The 20,876-nt window shown below is 39.5% G+C and overlaps 1 protein-coding gene across 1 annotated transcript in view; it reads right to left on the bottom strand.

The window, feature by feature from the left end:
- The window catches only part of LOC126355207 (fidgetin-like protein 1), a 190,079-nt gene that overhangs the window by 88,103 nt on the left and 81,100 nt on the right, over window positions 1-20,876 (bottom strand). The window contains exons 2-3 of the mRNA XM_050005454.1: window positions 12,863-12,999; window positions 11,011-11,178 (exon numbers count right to left, since the gene is read on the bottom strand). Of these exons, the coding sequence (XP_049861411.1) occupies window positions 11,011-11,178; window positions 12,863-12,999 (305 nt within the window). The remainder of the gene's footprint in view (window positions 1-11,010; window positions 11,179-12,862; window positions 13,000-20,876) is intronic.

Genomic DNA, 20,876 nt, shown 5'->3' with positions numbered 1-20,876 from the left:
CAGAGTTTATTTTCCAACTTGCAGTCTCTATAATGCACTCTAAGCATAGGCATCCACAAAGGGAGAGGGTGGGTGGCGAAGCCCAGGTTTACAAATACTGTATTTATTACAGAGTTACTATACATTTCTAGGTACAATAGTCTATACTGGTATTCAGTACATAGTAAAGTAAAACCAACCATCAGCGAAATTAAAAGCAAAGATATCACCATAAAGAGTGCAAGAGGTATTCTACTGTTACAAGCAGAGCATCTCTCTGTTGTGATTAAGTGCTAGAAAATGAAATTGGAGTCATTATGAAAGACATAAGAGTTCCAGTTCTAGATTAACCGTTTAAAACAGTTTCAAAAGACTTTCAAGCAAATAAGGTGGAAGGTATAAAAACATTCCTTCATAATTTCTAAAATCATTGGGAGGAGGAGTGGCAATCACATTACTGTTCAATTTAGTTTGTAGAATCTATGAGGCTGGAGACACACCAATAAACTTTCAGAAAAATATCATCCACAGAATTCCAAAAATATCAAGGGCACATAAGTGCGGGAACTATCTCTCAATCTAGTTAACAGTTCAAGCACAAAAGTTGCTGACAAGAATAAGAGGCTCTGTTATTTGACAATCAGTTTTGGTTTTAGGTAGGATAAAAGCACCGGAGAGGCAGTTATGATATTGCACCTGATAATGGAAGCAACACTTAAGAAAAACCAGGATACATTCATTGCACTTTTTATTCTAGATAAAGTGTTTGGCAGTGAAAAATGTTGCAAGATGTTAGACATTCTCTCGAAAATAAGGGTAATGTATAGGGAAATATGAATGATGTGTATGACAACCAATAGTGAACAATAAGAATGAAAGACCAACAAGAAAGTGCACAGATTAAAAAAGGTGTATAATAAAGATGTAGTCTTTCATCCCATATTGTACATTGAAGAAGCAATGACGGTAACAAAAGAAAGGTTCCAGAGTAGGATTAAAACTCAGGGTTAAAGGAAATCAATGACAGGATTTGCTGACAGACTTGCTATTCTCAGTGAAAGTAAAGATGAATTACACAACTTGCTAAATGGAATAAACACTCAAGTCAGTACAGAATACGGACTGAGAGCAAACCGAAGAAAGATTATAGTAATGAGGATAAGCAGAAATGAGAATAATCATAAATTTATCAAAATTTATGAACCTGAATTACACAAAGTAGATAAATTGTCTCACCTAAGGGACAAAATAACACACAACAGATGAAGCAAAGAGGACATAAAAACTGGAGCAGCATGGACAAAGGAGGAAATGTTGCCCAAAAGACGTCAACTAGCATCAAACATTAGCCATAATTTGAGAAAGAAATTTCTGAGTATGTAATCTGGAGCATGGCACTGTACAGAAGTGACTCATGGGCTTTGAGAAAACCAGAAAACAAAAGAGTCGAAGTGTTTGAGTTGTGGTGCTATAGAAGGGTGTTGAAAATTAGGTGGACTGATAAGATAAGAAATGAAGAATTGGCGAGGAGAGGAATTATGGAAAATATTGACAAAACAATAGGACATGTATTAAGACATCAGGAAATAACTTTCATGGTACTTGAGGGAGCTGTAGTGGGTAAAAATGTAGAGGAAGTCAGGGATTAAAATACATTCAACAAATAACTGAAGACTTTTGTGACAAGTGCTATTTTCAGATGAAGAGGCTGGCACTGGAGAGAAGTTCATGGCATGCCACATACAACCAGTTACAAGATGTCTTTTTTGGAAGGGTGGAGGAGGAGGAGGAAATCATGTGCTTACCTTTTAGGTATCAATGTTACGTATCTTCCATAAGTACTGAATTGTGTGACAAACAAAACATTTTGTAAAAAAATTTTAAGGCTTTCGTGGACACTTGTTGACAAACTGCCTATTTGTCTCTGTCTCGGGTTCTTCAGCTGACATTCGTCTGATGATTTTACTGACATTTTGCCAGCATGAGTGGCTGGCATTGTCAAAGCTTCACCCTTCATTGCCGGTGGTGAACTGGAGCTGAGCTCGTAGCTGCAGACTATAAGTACCTGGCACGCCAACATACGAGGGCTTTTCCACAGTCATTTCCGGTGCGGTTCTCCTCTTGCTACCTGTGACGGTCGCTCGCTGCAGTAGGGAAGCCAGGATCCATTTACTTTAAGGCTTTCTTCTTTCTTGTTGAAGCTACTCCCATGTCTGTGTATTTCTATAGCTTATCTGAACAAGTGGGTGGGATAGAACTTCTCTACAGCCAGAACTTCCGTGTTGGTGAATTTTATTACACAGTCGGTCTCACTCAGCGCGTGCTCTGCCAGGTTCTGATTTCTCGACTTGTCCCAATCTGCAATGTCGCTTATGCCCTTTGATGCTGTGTTGATTGATTGTCCAGTCAAAGAACATAAGTGACACTGCAGGTTGGGGCAAGTGGAGAAATCAGCTGTGGCAGAGCATGTGCTAAGTGAGACCGACTATGTAATAAAATTCACCAACATGGATGTTCCGGCTGTAGAGAAGCACTATCACGCCAACTTGTTCAGAGAAGCTGTAGAAATACACAAACACAGGGATAGCTTGAACAAGAAAGAAGAAAGCCTTAAGGTAAATGGATCATGGCTTCCCGTACTGCAGCGAACACCTGTCGCAGGTAGCAAGAGGAGGACCGGACTGGAAATGACCACGGGGAAGCCCTCGGAAGTTGGCATGTCACATACATATAGTCTGCAGCCGTGAGCTTGGCTCTAGTTCACCACCGACAGTGGAGGGAGAAACTTTGAAATGCCAGAAAGTTGTGCTGGCGAAACGTCAGTAAAATCATCCGACGAACGTCGGTTGAAGAACCCAAGACAAAAGCAAATAGGGAGTTAGTCAATTCATTTTGTGTACTTCATGTCGATTTTTCCTCCCCCCATGAACCATGGACATTGCCGTTGGTGGGGAGGCTTGCGTGCCACAACGATACAGATAGCCGTACCGTAAGTGCAACCACAACGGAGGGGTAGAATCTTGCACAGAGCATAACTTAATCATAGCTAACACTTGGTTCAAGAATCATAAAAGAAGGTTGTATACATGGAAGAATCCTGGAGATACTAAAAGGTATCAGATAGATTATATAATGGTAAGACAGAGATTTAGGAACCAGGTTTTAAATTGTAGGACACTTCCAGGAGCAGATGTGGACTCTGACCACAATCTATTGGTTATGAACTGTAGATTAAAACTGAAGAAATTGCAAATAGGTGGGAATTTAAGGAGATGGGACCTGGATAAACTGACTAAACCACAGGTTGTACAGAGTTTCAGGGAGAGCATAGGGGAACAATTGACAGCAATAGGGGAAAGAAATACAGTTGAAGACGAATGGGTAGCTTTGAGGGATGAAGTAGTCAAGGCAGCAGAGGATCAAATAGGTAAAAAGATGAGGGCTAGTAGAAAGCCTTGGCTAACAGAAGAAATACTGAATTTAATTGATGAAAGAAGAAAATATAAACATGTGGTAAATGAAGCAGGCAAAAAGGAATACAAACGTCTCAAAAATGAGGTCGACAGGAAGTGCAAAATGGCTAAGCACGCATGGCTAGAAGACAAATGTAAGGATGTGGAGGCTTATCTCACTAGGGGTGAGATAGATACAGCTTACAGGAAAATTAAAGAGACCTTTGGAGAAAAGAGAGTCACTTGTATGAATATCAAGAGCTCAGATGGAAACCCAGTTCTAAGCAAAGAGGGGAAAGCAGAAAGGTAGGAGTATATAGAGGGTCTATACAAGGGTGATGTACTTGAGGACAATATTATGGAAATGGAAGGGAATGTAGATGAAGATGAAATGGGAGATATGATACTGCGTGAAGAGTTTGACAGAGCACTCAAAGACCTGAGTCGAAACAAGGCCCCGGGAGTAGACAACATTCCATTAGAACTATTGACAGCCTTGGGAGAGCCAGTCCTGACAAAACTCTACCATCTGGTGAGCAAGATATACGAGACAGGCGAAATACCCTCAGACTTTAAGAAGAATATAATAATTCCATATTATAATTATTTACAGACGAATGGAAAAACTGGTAGAAGCCCACCTCGGGGAAGATCTGTTTGGATTCCGTAGAAATGTTGGAACACATTAGGCAATACTGACCCTACGACTTATCTTAGAAGAAAGATTGAGGAAAGGCAAACCTATGCTTCTAGCATTTGTAGACTTAGAGAAAGCTTTTGACAATGTTGACTGGAATACTCTCTTTCAAATTCTATAGGTGGCAGGGGTAAAATACAGGGAGCGAAAGGTTATTTACAGTTTGTACGGAAACCAGATGGCAGTTATAAGAGTTGAGGGGCACGAAAGGAAGCAGTGGTTGGGAAGGGAGTGAGACAGGGTTGTAACCTTTCCCCGATATTATTCAATCGGTATATTGAGTAAGCAGTAAAGGAAACAAGAGAAAAATTTGGAGTAGGTATTAAAATCCAGGGAGAAGAATTGAAAACTTTGAGGTTCACCGATGACATTGTAATTCTGTCAGAGACAGCAAAGGACTTGGAAGAGCAGTTGAACGGAATGGACAGTGTCTTGAAAGGAGGATATAAGATGAACATCAACAAAAGCAAAACAAGGATAATGGAATGTAGTCGAATTAAGTTGGGTTATGCTGAGGGAATTAGATTAGGAAATGAGACACTTATAGTAGTAAAGGAGTTTTGCTATTTGGGGAGCAAAATAACTGATGATGATCGAAGTAGAGAGGATATAAAACGTAGACTGGCAATGGCAAGGAAAGTATTTCTGAAGAAGAGAAATTTGTTAACATCGAGTATAGATTTAAGTGTCAGGAAGTCGTTTCTTAAAGTATTTGTATGGAGTGTAGCCATGTATGGAAGTGGAACATGGACAATAAATAGTTTGGACAAGAAGAGAATAGAAGCTTTCGAAATGTGTTGCTACAGAAGAATGTTGAAGATTAGGTGGGTAGATCATGTAGCTAATGAATAGGTATTGAATAGGACTGGGGAGAAGAGGAGTTTGTGGCACAACTTGACTAGAAGAAAGGATCGGTTGGTAGGACATGTCCTGAGGCATCAAGGGATCCCAAATTTAGCATTGGAGGGCAACGTGGAGGGTAAAAATCGTAGAGGGAGACCAAGAGATGAATACACTAAGCAGATTCGGAAGGAAATTTGTTGCAGTAGGTATTGGGACATGAAGCTTGCACAGAATAGAGTAGCATGGAGAGCTGCAACAAACCTGTCTGTGGACTGGAGACCACAACAACAACAACATGTCAAATTAGGTCAGGGATATGACGCTTTCTAAAACTCACCAAAACAGTTGTATTAAAAATTGCCATTTCACAACCTTACTCGCTCTTGGATAAATTTCCTTGGATGCCCATGTCTATGAGCAAAAATCACTACAAATACTGTACCACATTTTAAAATGAGTTATCGAGGAAGTGAAATAGTATGCTTGCTAATGAAACTGTAATGGATACAGTGCTGCCAATATCACATGCCTAGGATACTTTGCTGTTGCATAAATAACGTTGAGGTTTTTTCTTGTACATAATTGTATATTTTACTTCTGGAATGTATTACATCATACAAGAAATCTTTTTAGATTTAAATGTAATAATCAAGTAAAAGTCCCATGAATATCCAACAGAAAAAAGGACAGAGAGAGAGAGAGAGAGAGAGAGAGAGAGAGAGAGAGAGAGAGAGAATTTCAAAAATGTTTAATTCACCTCTGTACATCCATAAGCTTGAGAGATCTAATCCAATGTGGTCATCACAAGTAAATATTTGCTACATTTTATTTCATCTTATCCTATGACAGTGATTATCACATTAGGGTGCTAAACCGTAAGGTTATCACTGCACTTACGTGAAACACATACAGATCAATGTTGTAAGGAAAGTTCTGACAGAATGAAAGTAATTGAGGAGCAAAGCAGAACCCTCACTGAATAGCAAAAATTTTGAGCCACTGACTGGAACACACAAATGATAGCTTTTTACATACCTTTCCTGTGTGCTGTCAACGACTCAACACTTCTGCTATTCAGTGAGTGGTCCCCTCAACTCCTACATCATTAAATTAAAACAACATGAATCTCTAAAACCAAACAGGGACCATGCAACAAACATTATTTAGAATACAGTACTGATGTAAAGGAGGACATGTAAAATAACAACATGAAAAAACGTCAGAATAAATATTTATAAAACCCATTATAAAATATCTGGACAAATCATTTAAAAAGAGGCCAGACAACTGTGGATAGGTAATCACTTAATAATACACAGTGACAGGTGACACACATACACGCGTGCGCACACACGCACGCGCACACGCGTGCGCACACACGCACGCGCACACGCGTGCGCACACACGCAATTTTTGAAACCTGGTTGCTTCTTGGGTTTAATGTAATTCAAGCCAATAAAGATTATGGATATGAGGGAGTACACTCTGCATAAGAGCAAGGAATCTCATATAAAATTCTAGGACACTCCAAGCTGCTGATAAAAGAGGAATAAATACACATAACTTCCATTTACAGACTGCAAAGGAAGACCGTAATGAAACAATAACTGAGAAACAATAACTGAGCATGCTCGTTAGTTTGGTAAGGCATCTGAAGATAACATTGAGAGATTTTAAGGCACATCACCTTACTTAGGGCTCAGACCAAGAAGGCAACATCAGCAAAATGACAGCGGAGATTGTAAATGTACATAACTTATTGTTTTAAATGATTGTTCTGTGACAAGGGTAACGGTATGAAGCCAACAAAGTGACCACGTAGATATATGACTGTCATCATTGAGTTCTTTAATATTAGACTTCACATGGAAGGGAGTTACAGAACTCGTTAGATCTGATCAGCTAACCACCATTCGCAGATGTGATGCGGGGATGATACATGGTGTCATATGACCAGCCTACAGGTGGAACATTCTGAAAGTAGAGTGTAAGAAGCTTTCAGAAAAGATACAGACTTTTCCAGCATGTGGACTAACAATGACAAGCCACGCTAATTTTATTGCTTGTATTAAAGAAGCACCAGGGGCAAGTACAGCAACTGATCGGATACAAAACAAAATCTGCATGGATAAACTTCTGTAACAACCTTAAAGATGAACCCAGCTCAAGCATCTGACAGCAAATATACTTTATTTGTGGAGACTGAAACAAAAATTGTACAACAGCACTTCAGAAAAAAATTAGTGAATGACTTCTTTGAACACTTGGCACCAGACTCATTTGAACAAGAGATCGACGAGGAAGGAGATCATTTCCTGTGAAACACTTTACTGTTGCAGGACTCAACAGCCTTCTTATTTGCGAGAACAATGTCCCAGGAACTGACAGTACACATTACCACATGCTCTCTTCCTTAACGTCGAAAGGGAGGTACTGGAAAGGGAGGAACCACCTATGTTGTACTTGTAATAATATTTGAAACAAAAGAAATAATATCCCGAAATAGAAGTCATCATGAATAGTGCTGACAAGAAAACATAGTGAACCACCTAACATAGCAACCTCGTGTAGGTCAATAGCACTTCTGATCAGAGTACACGAAGTGCTGGAAAGGAAGTAGAAACCTAGACTTGAGCAGTGGTATGAGCACCACAACCTGTTCCCCAAAACAAATTGTTATTTTCAGACGGGGCATTGCATGAATGAAACAGTAATGAAAGTATTGTATTTTACGAACTATAAGACACACCTAATTTTTAAGCAACAGTTCTGTTATTCAGTACATCAAATGTCAAAGGAGTTTCATATATATTCAGTATTTGGCTTAGTTCCATATTGGTTTTCTTTAGATGTTGAATAATAAAGCAATGAAAAAATAATATTTTCTCGTCATACTCTTGTGGCATCATGTGAGGTATTTTGGTTTTGATTTGCATGCTAAGTCCATGATGCTTCATAAACCTGTAGCACCAACCAACTCCACCCTCAGGGTCATTAAGTTCCACTGAACTGCTAGCTTGCAAGCATGTATTTGAATATTTTTGTGTTAATTCCAATGTCGTTTTGATGGTGTCCCTAAATTCATTTCAATATGCCATCTTCTGGTTTTGGCCATTTTGCATTCAGGCCTTTATTTGCACTTTTACTCTCCTCATTTTTTTCAGTTTTTCTTTACTAGCTCACCAATCACAAATGTTTTTTTTTCTGTTGGTGAAGGACTGAAATGCCACTCAGCTGCTCTGTTTCCATGTTGTTCTGTGTATGCTACTACTATAAATTTATAGTACATGTCATGTTAATACTGTTTATTTTTTCCATTACTAAATTAGCTACTAACAAAAATATTGCACTGTTACCAATAACACAAATCATTTCAATTAAGTTCACTAACCCCATACCCTGCAATGACGCATCATAGACTAGACAGTGTTCTGGGTTTGTGTTGGTGGGCTGGGAGGGGGACAGTGTTTGCAAACTTCTGAATCCCTGCAACTCATGTTAGCTGCATTGGTGCACTGCTGCTGTCAATTGAATCCAATGTTGCCAGATAGAGATAGGTTTCCTGGGGCATCGAATATAGGGCCATTTTAAAGACTGGTGGGAATCTGAAATCAAACACTGGACATTTTTAGATTAATTTTGAGTATAAGATGTATCTGAATTATGGAGGTAATTTTTTTGAAGAAAAAAGTATGTCTTATAGTCCATAAAATATGGAAATAACCTACATCCATGAATGTTTCAGGTGTCTACCTTATTGATGTTAGTTGACAAAGAGTGGAGGCAGAATATTTCTGACAGCGTCATCAGAAAACTTATCCACTTACTTTCCCATCGATCACAGATTGTAAGAAGTGGAAATAATTATGCGGGACAGAGAAGGACTAGCAATGGGCTACAACAGGGATTAATTATCTCTCTCCTGATTTTCAATATATTTACATTGGTTCTATATGACAGTTAGCCACAAAACATAATTTTACAATATGCTGATGACTTGTGTATTTATTCAGCAAGTTACACCCTTCCTGGTGACCTGCAGCAGACTGATCAAGCTATGTCTAGACTGCACATGTATATGGCAAAGAATAACTTTGATGTATCACCTAGCAAGTCTTAGGTTCTACTCTCTACCAGACACAGGGTTCCTCCTATGGAGGCACTAAAGCTTGGGCAATATGAATCACCAGTCAAAACAGCAGTCAAATATCTTGTACTCTATACTGACCACAAACTTCAGTGGAAGACACAACTTATAGAAGCTGTCGTATATTGCAGAAAGACCACTGATATATTTATGAGAAATCATGTGTGTAAGCCAAGAAGCGGATGTAAACACTGGATGAGGACTGTATCGGGCTTCGGTATGTCCGTCCAGGGATTATGCAAGTCTTTGTTTTGGGATGGCTCACAACACATACCTAACATAATCAGATAACTGTCAATGAAAGGCACTCTGTGTACACCTGGAAGAAATGCAATCTACACCAACTTACACTCAGTTGAAGCAAATGAGCCTCCCTAAATCTACATCATGAATACCTGAGTACAAAATTTTTACTTAAACAGTCACAGTGTGCACAAGACCAGATATCACAAACTTAGGCTCGAATTACCCAAATAATTGAATTTTGATGGAGTACCTCTCTCCAAACATAACAATGCAAGATTCATCTACATCTACACTTCAAAGAAAGAAGGTGAATGTTGTTGTGCTTACTGGGACAGTGGCAGTCACAATGCAATGAAATTCAAGTTCCCAAAGGAACATGCACTTGAATTATTGACACATCTGAACATAAAACGATCCAACCATCCAATAACATATGACATCATGAATCTGACCGGACAGACGACAAATAAGAATCAGGAAGTTACCACGTGGTGGGTTGAAGTGCACTGTGGTGTACTGGGCAATGCAATAGTAGACAAGCTAGCCAAAGCAACTGTCTGTGAAAGATCAAGGGGACACACAGAATTACCAGTTACATAACTTTCAAACATTATTAAATCAACCATCAGAGAGAACTAGACCACAGAATGGCAAGAGACCTCCAAATACAAAGGCGAAGATTATGTCAAAAGTGAATTCTGTGTTGACTGCTAGCTTCTGGTACGAGAACAAAATCTACACACCAGAAAACTCGTGAACACTATAAGTCACCACACATTCAATGACAGCTGTTACAGGAAGCACCTACATCATATTGGTCTGGTCGCATCCCAAATGCACAAATGAGGTGAAGAAGAGGATGTCACTCATATTATTTGGCTGCTTGAACAGATACAACACTACAAGCTGGCATCTACAATGTCTGCTCAGTATCAGTTACTGTTTGCCGACCATATCACTGTATTGCTCTCTTTGGAGGAGTTGAGATTATATCGCCATTTACATGCCTTTTTGCAGGAAGAGCAGGTCATCTTCTACACGATTCTGCTGTAATTTTATGTTCATATCTATAAACAAGTTATTTAATCCAATGCACATGTTAAAACTTATATGCATTATGATAGCTGTACGAGTCTGATATCTCTTTCTCTGGGCCTCCTCAGTATTCAACGGGATCCACTATGCGATCCCTGACTTTGGACATAAATTTCATTGATCTGTACCGTAATGAGGCCGCTCCTCGTCTAAATCCAAAATTGCCTCATTGCCTTCAAATGACTGTTGAATAAACAGTCCAGTGACAGAATAAATATTCTAGTGTTAGTCCGTTAACAGTGATTGATGCTGGCTATTCTGGAACGGCAATGCCCTATATGCTAAGCTGACGACGAGGAGAAGCCATCCTGTGGATAGTGATGGCTGCTCAGCCTCTGTACATGAGTTAGGAACTGAGCTTCTGTAATAAGCCCCTGTTGATAATGTAATTTCCTCATAGTTATGGAGATCGTGCTGTCCCGTACATCTGGCAGCCATATTCAATCTGGGACCACAAGGGCTTTATAAAATCAAGACAGACATTATCTGCATAAATTTGATAAAGTATGTAATTAGTATGTAATTTCTGTGAAGATTCAGAAGAAACATACCTGAATTTTTGTTCCAGTTCTTCTTCAGGGCTGACCCCAGCATCTTAATGTCACTATCTGTTACTCTGGCAGCCTGACACTCTAATGTACCACTGCACTCAAGTGGAACAAGCATCCTATTCAAGATTGATTGTGCATCCTTTAGGTCACTTTTCCACTGGAAGCTTTCTATATGATACAGAAGTTCAAATATTTTATAAGGATTTTACTTGCTTTGAGAATTAATAAAAGATGAAAATTACTGGAATTACAATTACTAATAGGAGTAACAATGTCATTAAAAATAAAAATCACTATTGGAGAAACAGTGAATGGTAATAGAAGAAGTAAAGTAAAACTTCTGAATATAATTGTTCCATCTTTGAGAGTATATGTTACAACAGAAAGAGAACATGTTTTTGCACTATCAAAATTAAGGTCCCACATTCTGTTTCTGGAAACCTGCTTGTCCCTAGGAGTTACTCCCAAAGGCCTAACATTGAAAGTCCCTGTTTCTGGATGTAACCCTCCTCTACACTAGCCTCTTTTACAGTTTCAAGTACAGCAATCTCCTGCACTTACCCAACTAATCTGTGACATATATGCCTCACCTGCCAGTTTCCACTCCTGAACAATCAGTCTTTCCTTCTCATCCCATCCGGTAAGTCTCCCCTGACCTGGGGTTCAGGAAGACTTTTCTGAACTATTCCTCTTTTCCTAAAACTCTCCAGTCTTTTCCCTTCATCCCTGTTTCTCCCCCTACAACTCTTCTGCCAGAATGAGCCACTGGCTCTGAAATCTTGTAAAAGTTAAAGCCTTTTGCGTGTACGTTCCCCTGCCACTGCTTAGTGAGTAGACTTTTTATCTATCCATTTACATTAAAAGAAAGAGAGGGGAAGACCTATCTCAAGGACAAGGTTTCATCTGCAGCATTAGCAAGGATTTTTTTTCTTAGTGGGAGGAATGAGGTGATGTCCAAGAGAATAACTGAAGAGTTCCATTTTAAGTTGGCACAAAAATCTAGTAGATAAATGTGTTGCCCTTTGGTTCACATTACCGTAAGCAACACTGTCACTGGGTTCATATGTATCGTTGACTACTGAGTAGCTAGCTCACCACTGTGTCAGCATTTGTAACAGGCAGAATCAAAATATGTTTGTTACAGCAGATGCGTTTGTGCAAAACATTTGGAAATACACACCCTTCCTGACCACAAAAAGTCAGCTATGGAACCATTCCAGGAAGGTCCCACAATCTCTTTCACTTATTCTCTAAATTTTCCTAGAGGATTTCACGAGAAATATACCATCTTTCTTCAAGGATTCCCATTTAAGACCTCTGAGCAACACCCACAGTGAATTTTATGGAGAAAAATAATTCCAAACAGGTCTTCAACAAATCTAGTTGTCCTCAATCGGTACTATCTGATAGAAAATCACCATTAGAATCTCCCCAAACAATGATTCTCCACTGAAGTCTGCATAACTTTAAAGTCTCTAGCCACTGTAGGGAAATAAAGATATGTCCTGTTAGTGGCCTGTAATCTAAAAGCTTGTGTATTTCCAGACTCACAATTGTGGCACAGCGTTCGGAGAGTTGTTCATGAATGTGAAGGGTCTAGGACTTGACTCCTTATAGAGCCACTGGCCATTTCTTACTGACATCATCTTGTGCCTTTGCAAGCCTATGCATGTGCATGTGTTTATACACAAGCCATCTTATTTCTCACATAAAGTGGAGAGGTCTTTATAACTCAAATTATCTCAAAAGCCTTAAAAAATGTCACAGTGTGAGTGTTACAAATTCTTAAACACCTAAGTTTTCCAGTTTTGAGAAACTGCGTATGTAACACGGTTTGGAGAAAATAACTTACCAATTTTAGCACGTGCTGTGAGAGCTTCAATGGGCTTTGCATAGTTATTAACGTCATCATCATCCTGATTGTCAACCAATTTAGCATATTCTTGCAATTGCTCATCTAGTATGGTGCATGTTGTTTCATTGGAAGACCTGAAAAATAAAAAATAAGTGTACTAACTGTAGTGGAGTGCCCATATTCCTGGCATTTTAACCAGTGTACCAGATTTGGCAAAAAATGGTTTCTCCTTCAGTTAAAGGAATCAAACCCTGGTGTGTTCAGGAAGTTATGAGAGCAAAATGTTAGAGAGAAGGTGGCACCCTGTAGCTCACTTCCTTCATTATCCATTTTACAGTTCAGCAGTATCCATATCAATGACTCATCTACAACTCAGGAGCCTCTTGCTGAAATTATGCTGTGCTGTGATTTTCACCTCTTACAGGATACTCTGATTATCACACCATGATAATTTCTTGAGATGTATGAGTGAGGAAGTAATATTTTTTTGCCTGAAACTTTTTGGAAGGTGAGGTCTCTGGAAGTTAACAATAAACGTCCCTGTGAAACCCCTCTTATCATACCTGCCACTGAAGTATGACGAGCAGCTCCACAATGCTCTTGCATTGCCCAAATGAATCTGTTTGGTGTACTGGCCTGGCACTTTCTAAGATCTGCCGGATGGTATGGATATCTATGCCAGCCACTAGGCAGCACTACTACAAATGTAAAGTAAGAGCCACCATAAGCCATGCCTGTCTGGCCCACCTACAAGGTATCACAACCACCCTGTAAAGAGAGCAGTGCAGCTGATCCATTTCTTAGTTGTGATTTCTCAGTATTACCATATTGATCTTGCTGCACATTGTTGTATTTGTTCTGAATTCGCTATATCTCAGTATTCAATCTCACTTTTTCCTGGGAAGTGTTACTCTGCCATGCCATCTCCATTGTCTGTCATTCTCTCGTATTGTACACCTTTTGTTCTCTGGTGACTCACTGTCCACCAGTCACCACTGGTTCTGAAGTTGTCCCCAGACTTATCTGATTCCTGTCACTGTAACTGGCAATGAGGTAAAAGGTTAGAGGTATTCCATGGATGCCAAGCTCTTGCAGCTTGTGGAAAAGCAACAGCTGTTACTGCAGCAGCAGTTTCTACATCAGTTGTAATAACAATTTCAATTTTTACTGGATTGCTTTCAAGTTCAGGGTTCCCAACTCATCCGGGCCGCAGTCACTCCCCATGCCAAGTGCTGCTCACCTGCGTTTCTGCCATTTAAAAATGTAAAAGAGGATTGTAACACACATTTGCCGTGAATGATTATTTCACAACTTTTCTGGTTTTGGATGACAATCTCCAATAATCGATCTTCCTTCCTTGGGATTCCCCAGAGACATTTTCTTTTTGAAGACCTGCTGGGTGGTGTGGACATCAATGACAGCGGCTAGGCATCACTGCTGCAATTCTGGTACTGCAGGTGCTGATGGAAGCGTACTGTAAGCCACACCTGTCCGACCAGCCTCTCAAGGCTTACAGCCTCTCTTTGAAACCAGCAGCATGGTAACTCTGTCCTTTAGTTTTGATTTTTACTGTACTGATCTCACTACATGTCTTGTCTTGGTTCTGTAATTGCTATGTCTTAGTATTCGATCTCAGTTTGCCCTTGGGACTTGTTATTCTGCTGTACTGTCTCCATTGCCTGTCATTCCCTTGTGCTGTCCAGCTGTTGGTTTCTGGTGAAACACTGTCAGCCAGTTGGCCAGCCACTGCAGGATCTGAAGTTGTTTCTTGACTTGTCCAACTGCAATCACTATACCTGTGTCACAATGCTCTGTTCTATTTGGAATCTTCTCTACCTACACTATTAATTATATCTGTGAAAGGTACCACATTGATGAGCAATCATGAAGAGTAAGATGAATGGAGATTTTGCATGCTACTTCACTTCTTTGGTTTCTTCTAATGCATTTCAGTTTAACATCTGCTTTACCTACATCTAATTTTATGTGATTTTCACATTAAGCTGATCTAGATGCTTTCTCCTAGATATTTTAGAACAGCTAGACACATTTTTCTAGATATTTTACAATTTTTAATGTTTCCCCTAAGTGGTGGCCAATTATCTAATGACACAATAGGTCTTTCCACCTATTTATGCACAACAAACTAAATTTATTGATGTTGAGATTGAAGTATCAGTCCCTAAACCAAGCTATATACTCTCCATTTGTATCATATACAAGGTTATTATGAATGACTGAAGTGGTTTCACAAAATCACTGTAGCTACATTAACTGACATGATATCACAAAACTCAATATGCGTATGGAAAAACTCAAAGTTTTACATTGTTGCAACCGCACTTCAGACTTCTGCCACCAAGAGCACAGCAGTAATACAGTTAGGCACAATGGTGAAAGGTGCCAAGAAAGCATATGTTATGCTTGAAATGCATTCACATCAGTTTGCCTAACAGTGCAATGAAACATTGGAGCAAAATTCAACAATGATTTATCAACTGCCAACTCCATTCAGAAGCGGTATGCAAAGTGCAAAACTTCAGAAAGCCTGTGAAAAGGGTAATCAATGGAGACCAGCATATAGTGAGAAGCCTCTGTATTGGCTCTAATTTCTCGTTTTCTCCTCGTGGTCAATACACAAGGTGTATGTGGGAGGAGTAATAAGTTGACTGATTCCTGAAAAGTGTTGTCCCGAAATTTCAGTAGTAAATCTCTCTGTAATGCACAATGCGTTCTCTTGTAACATCTGCCAGTGGAGGTTGTTTAGCATCTCTGTAATGCTCTCTCACCAGCTAAATGACCCCATGATGAAACGTGCCGCTCTTCATTGGATCTTCTATATCTCATTTATCAGTCCTACCTGATAGGGGTCCCAGATAGATGACCAAAACTCAAGAATAAGATGAACAAGTGCCTTATAAGCTGCTTCTTTCGTGGAGGAGTTACATTTTCTTGAGATTCTTCTGATGAATCTGAGTCTGGTATCTGCTTTTCCCACTATCTGTTTTTTATGGTCATTCCACTTAAGGTCGGTCTGGATAGTTATGCCTAGATATTTTATGGCAGATGCTGTCTCCAGCTGCTGGTCATCAATAGTGTAGCTGTATAGTAGTGGATTTCTTTTCCTATGTATGCACAATACGTTACATTTATTTACATTCGGGGTCAACTGCCAGAGCCCGCACGGTTATTGATTCTCTGCAGGTCTTCTGGTGTTGCTACTTTGGTATAGACAACCGTATCATCTGTGAATAGCCTTAAAGAGCAACTGACACTTCTACAAGATCATTCATATATATCAGCAATAATCGTATGACACTTTCCTGTACTCTTGATATTACCTTTACATCTGTCGATTTTGTTCCGTTAAGAGCGACATGTTGAGTTCTATCTGCAAGAAAGTCTTGAATCCAATGACGAGTCTGCTCCGATACTCTAAGTTCATTTTTTTCCCATTAAACAGCAATGTGGGACAGTGTCAAATGCCTTACTGAAATCAAGGAACATGACATCAACCTGAGCGCCATTGTACACTGCGCTATGGATCTTATGAAGGAGTAGAGGGAGCTAAGTCTCGCAGTATATCTGTTTGCGAAATATCTGTTGATTTTTATAGAAGAGATGATCATTTTCCAAAACTGCCATAATTCTTGAGCATAAAAGATGTTCCATGTTCTCACAACAGATTGCGTCATCGATATAGATATACAATTGTCTAGACCTGTCTTATGGCTTTTCTTAAAAAGGAGAATGACTTGCTCTTTTTTCCAGTCGTTAGGTGCCTTTCGTTGCTCAAGAGTTCTACAATAAATTACTGCTACAAGGGGAGCAAGTTCTTTTGCATAATCTTTATGGAATCTTATAGGTATCTCATCTGGTCCTGATGAGTTTCCACTACCAAGCTACTGTAGTTCTTTTTTTTTCTATTCTGCGATCAGTTATTCAATATCTGCCATTTTGACGTTCTTACAATGATTGAAAGGAGGGACCACGTTACCATCTTCTGTGGTGAAACAAATCTGATAGACCGAATTCAGTATTTCGGCCTTCTCTCTGTCATCTTCCGTTTTGGTGCCAGAACGGTCATTGAGTGAACGAATAGATGATTTCGATCCACTTACTGATTTTCCATTGACCATAACCTCTTAGGGTTTTTAATCAGATAGGTTGAAGAAGTTTTACTTCCACAATCATTGAACCCTTCTCTCGTTGCTCTTCTTAGACTTGTTTTCACTTCGTTCAACTTTTGTTTGTCAACTAGGCTTTTACATCTCTTGCATCTGAGATGAAGTGCTCTTTGTTTACGTAGCGCTTTTCTAACATGGCTATTAAACCATAGTAGATCTTTTCCATCCCTTAAAACCTTACTGAGAACATACTTGTCTAGGACATATTGAACGATACCTTAGAATTTTTTCCATTTGCTCTCCACACCTTCATCCCCATCACCAAATATTTGATGCCGAGTGCTGAGATATTCTGAAATTTGTATCCTGTCATCCTTGCTGAGCAAATACATCTCCCTTCCTTTCTTAACATTCCTTGTAGGACCTGTTGTCATAGATGCTGTCACAGCCTTATGATCACAGATACCTTCCTCTATGTTAATCTATTCAATAAATTCAAGTCTGTTTGTTGCCAGGAGGTCTAAGATCTTACCCTTACTGGTTGGTTCTCTAACTATCGCTTAAAGTAATTTTCGGACAAGACATCTAGCACACTGTCACACGAATCCCTGTCTCTGGCATCAATTTTGATGGCATAACACTCCCAATCTATACCTGGAAAATTGAAGCCTATTACAACAGCAAGATCACGAAAATTACTAATGATTTCTACAAGTTCTGTTTGAAGTGCTCTACAATTACAGACCCCGACCATGGTGGTCTATAAAAGCTTCCGATTACTGTTTTGGACCATTCTTTGATACTCAGTTTTACCCAGATTAATTCACATTCAGAATCCGTGATAACCTTGCTAGATTTTATCAAACTTTTTACTGCAATAAAAATGGCGCCACCCTTGCCGACTAACCAGTCCTTACAACAAACATTCCAACCTCTGAAGTTAGGATTTTGTTGTCACTGATATCTGGTTTCAACCAGTTTTCTGTTCCCAATACTATCTGTGCATTATAAACTTCAGTAAGCGATACTAATTCTGGGGCCTTTCCTTGGATGTTCCTGCAGTATAGTAAAAATCATATTAATCTTTTCTATCCCTGATCTGTGAGGACCAACATTCTATGACGTCACTATGGCTGATTTAACAGGCGAATCTTGTTTGCTCCCAAGGGAGGGGGGTCTCAAACCTAAAAAAAAAAAAAAAAAAAAAAAAAAAAAAAAAAAAAAAAAAAAAAAAACCATGTGCACACCAAATGTACTCTACTATCCTAGAAGCTGCTTCCTGTGTGTAGAGCATACCTGACCTATTAAGGGGAACCCTACAATTCTGTAATCTATAGCGGAGGTAGAGAAAGTCAAATCCAATACCGTTGCACAGTCATCGGAGCCTTTGGACAGACGTTCCCCTCTGCACCAAACCAGAGGACCATGATCAACACTGGGTACAATGTTACAAATAGACAGATTAGCTTACACCCTGCATGCGTTTTGCCAGCTGCCGAAAGGAGCCGAGGATGGCCTCAGAATCCAAGCAGCAGGCGTCATTCGTGTCACAACTGGGGATTGAGAATGTGGATTTCATCCATCCATATGATGGTGCTCCACATTACTTCCATCATTATGGAAGAGGAAGTTGAGAAACTGATGGATCGTTCATAGTGGGGCTGATGATCAGCAATTCATGCCACAACCACCATGCTCTTCCAACCTAACCCCATGCAATATTTTTTTAATGGGTTATGGAAAAGATTCATTGTTTATGTCTCCTCTATCAACATACTTACCAGAACTGCGAGCACACATCAACAGTGCTTCTGAACAGATCTGTAGGATTGTGCTGTGCCAAGCATGGGAAGAACTTGATTTCGACTTCTTGTGTTCATAATTGTCAGGGCAAGCGCTGTATGCAATCAAATTTTTGCGAAAAGCCGCTGGATAAGTTGGATTACAATCAGTTGTGAAATTGCTCAATTGAGAAAGGCTAGATTGGTTTTGTGTGTGTGTGTGTGTGTGTGTGTGTGTAATAGTGGATGGTATTAGTATTTTTGATATGAAAAAGGGAATTTCAAAAAAAATGTATTTTCATAAAACAGACAGACAGGTACATATCTAATATATAAACACACATGTTAGGTTTTAAGGAGAAAATTGTTACTGAAAATCTCGAAAAGTTTGTGACGGATTTATGACAAATTTTTACATGTCACACTAATGAACGGTTGAACATTGACTATTTATTTTTGTAATATATTTAATACCCAAATCTTTAAATGTTCTTTACAGATTTATTTAAAATTTTTACATGATACTCCGATGAACATTCAGACAGAAATATCAGAGAGGGGGAGATGGACAGTGAGAGGGGGGAGAAGGTTATCCACAGAGAGCAGGAGGGGGGGGGGGGAGGAGGAGGTGTATGGAGCTGATGAACATTTAGACAGAAATGGACATAGAGAGGAGGGAGGAAGAGATGGACAGAAAGAAAGGGAGGAGGCTTTTCAGAGAGAGATTGGGGGAGGGGATGTACAGAGAGAGAGAGAGAGAGAGAGAGAGAGAGAGAGAGAGAGAGAGAGACGAGGGGGGGGGGGGGGGGAGAAATATAGGATGTATATGCCATTCCCATACATATTTAGCAATTGTGAAAGATTTATGTACTGCAGCCTACATCCTTCTGAATCTGCTTAGTGTATTAATCTCTTGGTCTCCCTCTACGATTTATACCCTCCACGCTGCCCTCCAATGCTAAATTTGTGCTCCCCTGATGCCTCAGAACATGTCCTACCAACCGGTCCCGCCTTCTTGTCAAGTTGTGCCACAAACTCCTCTTCTCCCCAATTCTATTTAATACCTCATTAGTTATGTGATCTACCCATCTAATCTTCAGCATTCTTCTGTAGCACCACATTTCGAAAGCTTCTATTATCTTCTTGTCCAAACTATTTATCGTCCATGTTTCACTTCCATACATGGCTACACTCCATACAAATACTTTCAGAAACGACTTCCTGACACTTAAATCTATACTCGATGTTAACAAATTCCTCTTCCTCAGAAATGCTTTCCTTGCCATTCCCAGTCTACATTTTATATCCTCTCTACTTCGACCATCATCAGTTATTTTACTCCCCAAATAGCAAAACTCCTTTACTACTTTAAGTGTCTCATTTCCTTATCTAATTCCCTCAGCATCACCCGAATTAATTCGACTACATTCCATTATCCTTGTTTTGCTTTTGTTGATTTTCATCTTATATCCTCCTTTCACGACACTATCCATTCCGTTCAGCTGCATTTTCAGGTCCTTTGCTGTCTCTGACAGAATTACAATGTCATTGGCGAACCTCAAAGTTTTCATTTCTTCTCCATGGATTTTAATTCCTCCTCCAAATTTTTCTCTTATTTCCTTTACTGCTAGCTCAATATTCAGATTGAATTACATCGGGGAGAGGCTACAACCCTGTCTCACTCCCTTCCCAACCACTGCTTCCCTTTCATGTCCCTCGACTCTTATAATTGCCGTATGGTTTCTGTACAAATTGTAAATAGCCTTTTGCTCCCGGTATTTTACCCCTGCCACCTTTAGAATTTGAAAGAGAGTATTCCAGTCAACATTGTCAAAGGCTTTCTCTAAGTCTACAAATGCTAGAAACGTAGATTTCCCTTTCCTTAATCTTTCTTCTAAGATAAGTCGTAAAGTCAGTATTGTGTCACGTGTTCCAACATTTCTACGGAGTCCAAAGGGATTTTCCCCGAGTTCGGCTTCTACCAGTTTTTCCATTCGTCTGTAAATAACTCGCATTAGTATTTTGCAGCTGTGACTTATTAAACTGATAGTTCGGTAATTTTCACATCTGTCAACACCTGCTTTCTTTGAGATTGGAATTATT

The sequence above is a fragment of the Schistocerca gregaria genome, chromosome 3 (genome assembly GCF_023897955.1).
Source record: "Schistocerca gregaria isolate iqSchGreg1 chromosome 3, iqSchGreg1.2, whole genome shotgun sequence".
Lineage (NCBI taxonomy): Eukaryota > Metazoa > Arthropoda > Insecta > Orthoptera > Acrididae > Schistocerca > Schistocerca gregaria.
This window is presented reverse-complemented; position numbering and strand designations above follow the sequence as displayed.